The following is a 12,084-nucleotide window of genomic DNA, read 5'->3' as shown; positions in this document are numbered from 1 at the left end:
AAGAAATCTCTAAGTTCAGCAAAAAATACCTGCACCGATTAAATCAACATCCCAATCATTATGCATTAAATTCGCTGGATAATAGTCAAACAATAAGAAGACTTAAAAGGACCAATGCTCTTGACCTTCCATTCATTTTTACTACAGCTATTTGAAACATTGTTATTTTTCTTTTGGAGTATTGTCATTGGATAACATCTCCACTCATGTCATATTCTTTTATAATATTTACTTATTGTCTATTGTAGACAGATTGTAAATGTGGCATAATTGAAAAAAAAATAATGTATTTTGTTTCTCTGTGCGCCGGCGTTTAGTTCCACTTTCAAGCGCTAGAGGTTAGTGTAATCGAGCATACGCAAAGATAATGAGTATAGAGTTAAGACACAGGATCAAAACATCGCCTACCTTATTGCATAATCCAGTAACTCTTTTATTCAAATGAATTCAAGTTAACAGCTTTTCCTTATTTCTCAGTGACAAACTAGTTGTAATAATAATTTTTTATATTTCAGATATAACAAATTATATTATAAAATAATATAATACATTATAAAATTATGCATCAAATTCGTTTAATATTAGTATACAATATAATACAGGTATATGGTTTTACTTCTCATAAGAGTTTTGTTTTTCCATTTTCAGTGCTATCAAATCATTACATATTTTAATTTTTGTTGGGGTCAACGTCTCAACTCTCATTATAAAGGAACTATAGAGCCTAGACATTACAGTTAATGACGAATTTATTATTTTATGGATCCAATTTATTTAATTTGAGTACATAATGTAGTAATTATATGTGTCATATTTCCGCTGTGTCGACTGCTAGCAGGTGTGATGTCAGCGCCAACTCTAGGGAGAATGCAGAATCTCACGCTCTAGCTAGCTTGAAGGTCATTGAAATCAGTCCGGCTACATCAAAGGTACCGACGCGAAGTGTCCATACTTAATTACCTATACGCTGGGGACACCATCTGTTTGAGTTTGAAAGTTTAAAACTATTATTTGTTGTCTTGAAGTTATTTATACTTATGTTCCTTAAAAGAAAAATTGTGCATGTTAAAAATATAGCTAAAATTCCCCCACTGATAGCTACGTCTTCTCCTTCAAGTAGTAGCGGTTGGTTTGCTTAGTACCAAGAGGATTGGGGGCACCAGATACTTGCTCTACTGTTTGCTTGTGAGCATGTCTGATTTAGTACATATTTAGATATAACACGAGTAGCAAGTCCCCTGTAATCGGCAAGCATCGTGTTTAGGTAGAGCCAAGACCAGACTACGTAGTCTTGGTAGAGCCAGAAAGTCGAGGAAAATTTTGGACGGAACGGATATTTAAGAGTTGTTAATTCATGATAAAAGGTGAATCTGATACAACATTAATACAAATTAATTTTATTTCTAGAATATATCTATCTATAACATACAATAATAAATGAATGAATAAATAAAATACGGTAAATAAATAAACAAGCTAGCCAAGAAATCCAAGCAAATAAATAAATAAATAAATAAATAAATAAATAAATAAATATTACCTTAAACTCTCCAGCAATATCCTTAATATTTGCGCCGTTTTAAAGGTGTTGAATAATATTTACTTTGTCAGAAATACTCAGACGTGAACGTTTTGTAACATGATGCCTTACCGGTATGCGGGGGCTTGGATTCTCGTCACAACAGACCACGCTATACTGTTTTTCTGCTTTCTTCAGACTCAAACGGATTCCACTGAATAGGCGGATCATTGTAAGTAATTTTTAGTTAGGTAAGACCTCCTGTATTGGCTTAGATCCTAAATTCATCCGAAGGTATACACCTACGTTTTAGTTACTAGATGGATTTGCAAGAACAAGTCTCGGGCTCCTTACACTTGTTTCGAAATGTTAAAGCCTCTAAAGCAGCTACTTTTAACTTAGAAAGCATATTGTAATATTCAGATAATCAATGTTATGATATAATATAATACAATATAATATTGTCAATTTTTAAATAGTTCATTTATTAAATTATCATGGTATTTTATCTTTATAACAGAGACTAAATGTATAAGATATTGCATGTAAAGCCTGATGATGCCCGAAGGGCGAAAACGTTCGCTGTCCAATTTTATATTGTATAGAACATAATGATCACTTACATAAATAAGTGTAATTAACCTTTGTATTGATATGTCATGTAGACTGAATAAATGAAACAATATTATATTGTATTATATTAAGGCTACTTTTAAGCTTGCTTTCATGTTAGACCTAACAGCGTCTGAAATGGAATATATTTGTAAGAACTGAAGATCGTTACTCTCAGCTGGAAGAAGGCCAAGAGGACTATATACATCTAGTCCTCTTGAAGGAGGCTTTGTCACCAAATAAGGTGTTGTACTGCCCTACATTATTTAAAACGTGTGTTGATAACGGATGTACTACTGTAAGTACCTACCTTAGTTTTTAATTGGTTGTGAGGGCTCTTGAAACTCAGGAAGGAAAACTTTTCCAGCAGCGCAACGCATTCAATACTAATTTATAAACATGTTAAACGAATTATTCTTGCAACGAAAACGGATGTTCCCTAGACCAAATAGTCCTATTTTAATTATGTAATTACTTCATAGTTTCATCTGCGATTGTATGACGTTATGACTGAAATACCTATATTGATAATTGTTTTTATTGTAACATTCGGTCAGTATATAAGATCTCGCGCTCAGAGGGGTGGAATTTGGGGTTTGAGATGGCCTACAAGCCACAAGTCATGCTAAAGATGTTGGTTTGTTAAATATTCAATATGGAGCATTGTGCACTACATAGAACTGTTACCTATTAAGTATACATTACCGTAGCTCACCCAAATACGTAATTAAGCAATATGTATTGTTATGTTCCATTAGGAAAGTCCATGATAACAGAGAGGGTTTGGAATTGAACGGGTTACATCAGCTGCTTGTCTATGCGGATGACGTGAATATGTTAGGAGAAAATCCACAAACGATTAGGGAAAACACGGGAATTTTACTTGAAGCAAGTAAAGAAATAGGTTTGGAAGTAAATCCCGAAAAGACTAAGTATATGATTAACTTATGTCTCGTGACGAGAATATTGTACGAAAAGGAAATATAAAAATTGGAAATTTATCCTTTGAAGAGGTGTAAAAATTCAAATACCTGGGAGCAATAGTAAGAAATATAAATGATACTCGGGAGGAAATTAAACGCAGAATAAATATGTGAAATGCCTGTTATTATTCGGTTGAGAAGCTTTTATCATCCAGTCTGTTGTCAAAAAATCTGAAGGCTAGAATTTATAAAACAGTTATATTACCGGTTGTTCTTTATGGTTGTGAAACTTGGACTCTCACTTTGAGAGAGAAACAAAGGTTAAGGGTGTTTGAGAATAAGGTGCTTAGGAAAATATTTGGGGCTAAGATGGATGAAGTTACAGGAGAACGGAGAAAGTTACACAACACAGAACTGCATGCATTGTATTCTTCACCTGACATAATTAGGAAGATTAAATCCAGACGTTTGAGATAGGCAGGGCATGTAGCACGTATGGGCGAATCCAGAAATGCATGTAGAGTGTTAGTTGGGAGGCCGGAGGGAAAAAGACATTTGGAGAGGCCGAGACGTAGATAGGAAGATAATATTAAAATGGATTTGAGGGAGGTGGGATATGATGATAGAGACTAGATTAATCTTGCTCAGGATAGGGACCAATGGCGGGCTTATGTGAGGGCGGCAATGAACCTCCGGATTCCTTAAAAGCCAGTAAGTAAATAAGTACTGTTATGTTACTGAATAACTGATACTTAATAAGTTATGTGCCGTGTGTATTTTGTAAAATTATTCCATCTCTGACTTTCAGTCTTTCATAAAAAACGCAACGCAAATCAGACATCACATTTCAGTACGGTACCTCCAAATAGCATTAACTTTAACTGCAGTACATATAGCTAATTATTAGTTTCGACAGTATACAAAGTTTTTTGTGCGTAAGGTTCTGTTTAGTCCTACCTTAGTTTACCCTGGATGCATTTAAGTCATGTTTTGGAAATGTCACTTACACTCCTTTTCTTCTAACCGTCTCAGTTAGCTTTATTATATTTTTCGACACTATCATATTCCCATTCCTTATTGAAGCTGTATCTTGTTATTGTTTACAGTGCCATTTTAAATATTCTGTAAACTGGTCGCCACTGAATGTTTACGTTCTGTAGCTAATGATTGACTAGAACAGAATAAAAATAGTCGCGGACAAGGGGTGGAGGAAGTAGGGTTGGTAATGTTTGTGCTGTAGGGAGCTAATGTTTGGTATTCCTGTGCTAAACGATAGACTCTTGTGGCGAGTCGACATTCGAAGATGTTCATGATACCAGTCGAAGGCATCGCGCTGATATTCGGGGCAATTGCTCATCGTTGTGGACCTAAGTCAGCTCTACGGTATCTCTGAGTCTGAAAACTATTCACTGTTACCTCCTGGTGATTGTGTACACAAAGAACCTACCTGAATTGCGTACAGAAGGACTTCCGTTCACATTCTTCTTTACACTCATATAGGAACATTATTTTCCACACTCGAATTCCGATGACGTGACGGGGAGATTAATTGCTTGGGAAGTCAGGTAAGGATGTGAAAATGCTCGACTCAATGTGTTTTACACTTGTTAACAAAAGGGAAACATTTATGTAACGTTTGCGTCTGTCTTCGGTATATAAAGGATTTATCCGTTGCTAGAAGCCAGTAGCGAAGGATCTTTTGTACGTACTACATCAGTCCGAGAAGATCAGTTAAAAAAATGGCTCTCTTGAAGGTAAGTGTTATAACTCCACGGAGTAAGTGATTAGGTAGTCTTTCAAAAATACTATTCAAATGTTTTCCTTCCCATTTCACGACTCAAATATTTAATACTTACAAAACAAGAAAATAAACATAGGTAGACTTATTCATAAATTGCCAGTTATTAAATTAATAAAGAAATTTTTATTGCATCTCATAATTTGGAAACAATAAATAATTGTTCCTGTGTTATGTTTTAACAGGTTGCAGCAGTTCTCGCTATGCTGGCCCTTGCAGTCGCTCTGCCTGTCCATGAGGAGCATGACTACCACGTGAGTATGAAAATACATTTCAGCTCATCTTTCAGAATAGCTCTAGTTTTTAACCAAAGAGTCGTGCTCAGTGGTCTAGATAGCCGTTGGATTTAAAATTAAATACCATTCTGTACGTATATAACTTACTATTATATTGAATAAGGTAAATTAACATTCTTCTTTGGCCTGGCCAGACCTCAGAGTAATACAAAATGTTTAATGAACTAACAATCACACTATAAATGAATCGGTTATTTGAGAAACTACGCCATTTCCTTAGCTACGCGCATAAGTTTTGAGAAATCTGCAAAAATGCTGTCTGCAGCTTTTATATATTGGATGTATGTTCGGATGAATTTTTTTATATGAATTGCTATATTTTTTATATTTTAAAGAAACGTTTAATTAAATCTAAAAGCCCAGAGTTCCCTAAAGTTCACCGACATGTATTATTTCTGAAGTACCCCAAATGTTTGCAGTAACAAATTATAATAGTTTTATTTATTTTGTATATAAGTTAACGAGAACAAAGATTATTTAATTAATAAAAATTTAGTAGATAATGTATTATTGTCCAGGTTACAAAATTAAAGTAAAATTCTAGATCATTTTAAAGTGAAAACACTGATATATATACATATATATATTATATATATACATATATATATTATATATATACATATATATATTATATATATACATATATATAATATATATACATATATATTATATATATATATATACGGTAAAGGTTGGTAATATTGTGATTGTTCTTTCTGAGAAATTATTACAATTCTGTAAGGACCGGTTTTGTGCAGCAACTTGTCCACAAACATTCCCTTAATACGTTGACGCAAAAAATCGATCTTTCTCTCGCTCAGTAAAATTGTAATAAATTCATAAATTCTCAAAAAGAACTAACACAATATTACTCGTATCGCAGTATTACCAACCTTTACCATATATATATATATATATATATATATACGGTAAAGGTTGGTAATATTGTGATTGTTCTTTTTGAGAAATTATTACAATTCTGTAAGGACCGGTTTTGTGCAGCAACTTGTCCACAAACATTCCCTTAATACGTTGACGCAAAAAATCGATCTTCCTCTCGCTCAGTAAAATTGTAATAAATTCATAAATTCTCAAAAAGAACTAACACAATATTACTCGTATCGCAGTATTACCAACCTTTACCATATATATACTGAATAACAATATTTTTAAATATATATTGCAACCCCCATGGATTATAATAATCTCATTCATGTAAATTATATAGGCCTATAGACTATATGCGGATTCACTTTGTGCACAGAATTGGATCCATTCATATTGTTGTGTATCGAATAGACTATAACGTAACCATTTCCATAGCAATGTTAGTGTAATTTCCGGTCCACAAAATTCTTTCGTTTGTTTCTAATAGTATAGGTCGAATATAAATGTTTCATGTCAAATAATCCATAGTTCAAGGCGTCGTTAAATAAAATACTACTACTCTAAATCAATGGCAGTGAAAACTGTAGTGACTACAGGCTTTGCGTAAAAGTTCCTTTCTAAAACTGGTGTAAAATAATTTCATATGTATTTACATTTTGTAAATATATTCAAAAGATACATATAAATACAACAAACAGATAAATAACAACACAAATGGAATAAAATACATCCAATGTTCCATATTTAAAAATAAGAGCTGAAATTTAAGCTTAAATATAATTCCATACAGCATACTAAAATTATTCTTGCGAAAGATAGAGTACCAGAAGATAAAAAAAAATACCATCGTTACAACCACTAGTAATGTAAATGATATTTTAGAAATACTTAAGATCAGTACTATTGGCATTGCTGCAACCTATACATGTACAGTCTTATAAATAATTGATAGCGCATAAATATTTTGTGTCTCAGAAAGGAGGCACTGCGCATGATCATAGCACAAGCGATCAGGTTTACAAGCGAACCATTATTTGAGGAATATTAGTTTTGTTTCGCTGCATGTCGTCCCTAAGTAGCTAGAGCAAGTGGCAAGGAAAAGAATTTAGCGTAAATAAGTAGTGCGATAAAAACTTTTTCACCATCAAGAGTCGCGCCATTAATTGTTTGTAAGACTGTACGTGTATATATTCATATCTCTCAAACCACATTAATATAATTAAAAATAACACAACATGCATATAGGCCTATAGCATTGTAAATTATGTGTTTCGCGTATTTACATGCTAATCTTTTCTCATGTAAACACCAGGCTCACCCAAAATACGAGTTCAAATACGGAGTGAAGGACTCTCACACCCACGACATCAAGGAGCAACACGAGACGCGCGATGGCGACAAAGTTGAGGGATACTACAAGCTGGTTGAGCCTGACGGCACCACCCGCACTGTCCACTACACCGCCGACAAACACAACGGATTCAACGCTCACGTCCAGAAATCCGGACACGCCAGCCATCCTCAAGCTACTCACCATGTGGTGATCCCATCACACTCACACGGATCATCATACGCTTACAACTCACAACACGAGTCAGGATTTGGAATCCATGGCTCATATTAATTGCAGAGCTATAGATTTTATCAACAACAACACGATTGACTTTTAATCCTTAAATTGACAAAGTATTCTGTAAGATACAACAGGTTAATAGGCTATGTGCTATAATTTTAATAGAACAATAGAAAAAAGCAATTGGTAGGAAAATTACAATTTCAAAATACTATAATATTGTAAAACATATAAAATATGGACATTGCGATAGTTGTTTTCTCTACGGTCCGACAAGGCTTTGCCAATTTAAGGGTTAAGAATATCTGTCTGCAAAATCTAGAGGTCTAATTGTTTACTTTGAATATCATCGCGTCATCATACTTTTACAAATTTCCCTTATTCACTTTTAAATTATTTTTGTATTATAATACCTCTATTCAAATTCAAACTTCATTATTGTTTATAATATCCACATTTCTGTTTTTATTGCATTTGTATTTATTTTTAGTAAATAAATATGTTATAAATCAAGTGTGCGTATTTTCTTCAATCGCTTCCTCTCTCTGTCACATTGAAATTGTTTATTCACATTTATAATAAGTCATTTAATGTAGTAAAGCAGTGATGGCCAAATGGCGGCCCGCGGGCCTCATCCGGCCCGTGAATAAAAATGTATGATTTGTTCCTTTTTTAAAATTCATGCGTAGAAGTTAGAGTGTAGCTGGGCATCACAATGTACCTACTCGGCATTTAAATACAATTAATTTTTAATTGCAAGCGAAGAACCATACAATTTTTGTAATGATAGCATTTGTAGATGCTTTCAAAAAGAAGTTAAATCTATTCCAGCAAATGTTGATGGCAGATAAATAATCTACGCCTCTTTTCCTATTGTAAACAACTGTATGAAGAAAAGTTAGTTTCAAGAAGTATGTTGAATGTATTGAAGATCTCATTTTAGAATTTGATAGTGCGAGTAGATTTCAAGACTTCGAGTATTTCGACCACAGATGGAACTCTTCAACAATGCCATGATTTAAGTGCGCTTAAATGTGACAGGCTCATGTCAGTAGATTTACTGGCATGTAAAAGAACTCCTGCGGGACAAAATTCCGGCACATCCGGCGACGCTGATATAACCTCTGCAGTTGTGAGCGTCGTTAAATAAAACATAACATAACATTTAACAATGCCATGAAATGAAAAGTACTGTAGGGTGCCAGCCTGAAAAACTGCAGTTAGAACTATGTGAACTCCAGTGTGATCCTTCTATCAGAGGCTACTGGTGTTAATTTTTGGAAACTCAATTCAAAAGAACGTTATCCCCATCTTAGAAACTGGGCTTTAAAACTTACTTCTATATTTGGTAGAAACTACATACGTGAAACTGCCTTCTCTGAAACATCAAAGTCCAGAAACAGATTAACTGATTCAGTGTTACCCCATATCCTTAAAACTGCAATATCAGAAATTGAAATGGATTTTAAATCTCTTATAAATAAATTGACAAACCTCATTGTTCCAATGTTCTCATTAAAAAGGAATGCTTGTTCTTTGATTGTGCATTAAACGTATTTTCTGTTTTAATATTAGAGTATAAAAAAAAAGGTAAAGGTATCCCCGTAACATGCCATGAAGGCACTTGGTGGGCATGGAGGTAGAGCACCATGCTTTCCAAGACCTCGGCACTAGAATGAGGTGGTGTGGTCGGCACCACGCTCTGACCGCCTTTTACCCCCGGGAAAGACCCGGTACTCAATTTTATAGGAGGCTGAGTGAACAATATGTTCTTAAATTGCCATTGTTGTAAATTTATTTTTAGTATAGTTATTTTTTTATTTATAAGGCCCTCAAGTATGGTTCTTATTCTGTCCTGGCCCTCAGTGCATTACTAATTGGCCATCACTGTAGTGAAGCATTCTCATATAATACTACGTAGCTATTCTTTTTCTCTAGAGACACATGTCATTAAGTTGAGAAAGGTGGATTCTTCGTCTTCTCTACTTTTGTGACATCCCAGAACCATCCTGCAACGAGATTACATCTATTTAATAATTGTATTTAAACTAAGTGATTTTTATTGCAATAGGAAATTATTCTTTCTTGTCGAAATGTTTTCTGTGTACATTGTGATGCATTGATTGTAGTTTTCTTTTAAAATTAAATACTAATGTATAACCTCAGACTCAAGTAAGTAGCAGATTCGTTGTATTTTTTTGACATCGCTACCCCAGTGTCATCTCTGGAAATTTTAGTCTTAGTTAATACTGAATGGAATGAATGAATGAATAATTAATCAATTAATTTAGCCATTATATCCCGTGAAGGGCAAAGGCCTCCTATAAAAGGGGTGGCTCGTTATTACTCGCCTGGTGAGCCATTCCAGGCGAGATTTCACTTTGTCGGTCTGTATACCTTTAAAAATAATGTATACTATCTAGTACTAGGCGTCGTTGTAAGCTATTAACACTATACACTCTAACACTCTTAACTATTGTATACTAACTATGGTCTGTCCAAAACAACTTCCGACCTGACAAATGGCGCCTTTAGCATGTTACCATGACAACCATTCAAATCAACCAATCACAAGAGACGCGTAACCATAATAACGGGACGGTGTTGCCTTGTCTATGTTTACAAGTTGCACGTGAATACCACGGCCTAGTGATGAATACAGTGGCCGGAATGACTGAGTTGACTGGTTAACGCGTGCTTTGTGAGAATTAAAAATATTATTTAGTTGTATTATTATTTTAGTGTATCGTTAATATAGTGTTTAAATTATATTACACTATTATCTTCGTTGTCATTGGTGGAGTGTGTGTTTTCCAGTTTCTGCTAGAGTTTTTAAACAGATGACTTGTGCAATGTCGGAAGGAAGGAAAGTCAGGCGGAGAATAAAGAATATTGGACAAGGTGTTCCGTTAAACAGACAAGCGCGAGAGATGGTGTGTAATGTAAGAGAGTATTTTGACAGGAGAAAAGATAATGGCGAGCCTCTCTTTTACCTTTGGCGCAAGTCGTAATGAGAACTGTTGCTTCTGTTAAAATTAATAAGAGCACTGTTACCAATATTTGAAAAGAAAAAGGCTGTGCAGATTTTTAATTATAAATATTTTTACAATTTACAATTTTTTCAACGCCTTTCTAACAATATTACATTGAAGAATACCGACACTCATAAAAGTAGAGGCTTCGTATTAAATTAAAACTGTTTTTACAGTTTACAGTCCTTTCGACGCTTTTCTAACGGTATTTACATTGAAGAATACCGGTACTACTACTACTACTACTACTACTACTACTACTACTACTACTACTACTACTACTACCAATTATTATTATTATTATTATTATTATTATTATTATTATTATTATTATTATTATTATTATAGGCTAATAAAAATAATAATGTACACAAATTTTAATGCCTAGTATTCAACAAATTGGTTAGAAGTGTATGTGTTCATGTCAGCCGTTCATTACTGCACTCTATCGGCAGCGCGCTCGCTTACACGACAGATTGGCAACATGACAACATTGCTCCCCCTTCTCTATAAGCTGTCAAGTCGGAAGTAGTTTTGATCAAGGTATAGTAGGCCTACTAGGCGTCGTTGTAAGCTATTAACACTATACACTCTAACACTCTTAACTATTTCAAGTTCGTATTAGTCCCAGTTCTTTCCACTGAGATCTGTCTCTTGCTGTTCTTGACCACTGCCCGTCGTCTTCACAAACATATCCGCCCATCTGAGCCGTGGTCTTTCCTGGTTCCTTCTTCCGATGTATGGGTCCCACATGGTGGTTGCATGCGTCCATCTTGAGTGCTCCATTCTCGTCACGTGGTCCCCCCACTTCCACTTCGTCATCATGACACGTTCTGCTGCATCGGATGTGTTGGCCAGTTTTTGTAGACTGTCGTTAGGGAGCTTGTCTTTTAGCGTGACTCCTAATATTTTCCTCTGCATCTTCCTCTGACAAGTTTAGATAGCTGCATATTGCTTCGTAGACAGAGCCCATGCCTGATACCCGTATAGGATTACTGGTAGGATGCAGGTCTCTAGAGTATCGATGATCAAAACAAATTGGGGGGCCGAACTATATCTATGGAGGTAGCAAAGAAGGTAGACAGGGTTTAATCTGGTTTCGTCTAGGAGCCTGGAGGGCACTTAAAACCGTCAACGAAGAGGGGGCGAGAATATGTCCTCTTTGCGGTAAAGGCGAGACATCACACCACATTTTATCGGAGTGTGAAGCCACAGAAGCTCTGAGGAAACGATTCCTGCCAGAGTCCTTCATTACATCTAGCAGGGGGCACTTGGCGACATACGATATGTTAAATAACGTTAAATTTTGTGACAGTGTGGGAAAATTTATGGCAAAAGTTCGACAGTTGAGGGAGGAACTGGCCGAGGGGGAGGGAGCGGATAAAATAAGGGAAGGAGTTATCAATTAGTGTTGGAATGATGAAGTACTTAGTGGATAATGTT

General features: G+C 35.0%; 1 protein-coding gene across 1 annotated transcript; it reads left to right on the top strand.

Annotated features, from left to right (window-relative positions):
• The first annotated feature begins 4,743 nt into the window (after nucleotides 1-4,743).
• On the top strand, nucleotides 4,744-8,122 carry LOC138692013 (cuticle protein 19-like). The gene is made up of 3 exons (XM_069814776.1): nucleotides 4,744-4,808; nucleotides 5,038-5,106; nucleotides 7,349-8,122. The coding sequence occupies exons 1-3, from the start codon at nucleotides 4,794-4,796 to the stop codon at nucleotides 7,658-7,660; spliced, it is 396 nt and encodes a 131-aa protein (XP_069670877.1). The 5' UTR covers nucleotides 4,744-4,793; the 3' UTR covers nucleotides 7,661-8,122.
• Nucleotides 8,123-12,084: the final 3,962 nt, after the last annotated feature.

Source organism: Periplaneta americana, chromosome 16, assembly GCF_040183065.1.
Source record: "Periplaneta americana isolate PAMFEO1 chromosome 16, P.americana_PAMFEO1_priV1, whole genome shotgun sequence".
NCBI lineage: Eukaryota > Metazoa > Arthropoda > Insecta > Blattodea > Blattidae > Periplaneta > Periplaneta americana.
This window is presented reverse-complemented; position numbering and strand designations above follow the sequence as displayed.

What these genes read in the sequence shown, in the direction of transcription:
- LOC138692013 (XM_069814776.1), top strand. An exon ending in ATGAGGAGCATGACTACCAC is followed by an intron (nt 5,107 to 7,348) that starts GTGAGTATGAAA and finishes TGTAAACACCAG; the next exon opens with GCTCACCCAAAATACGAGTT.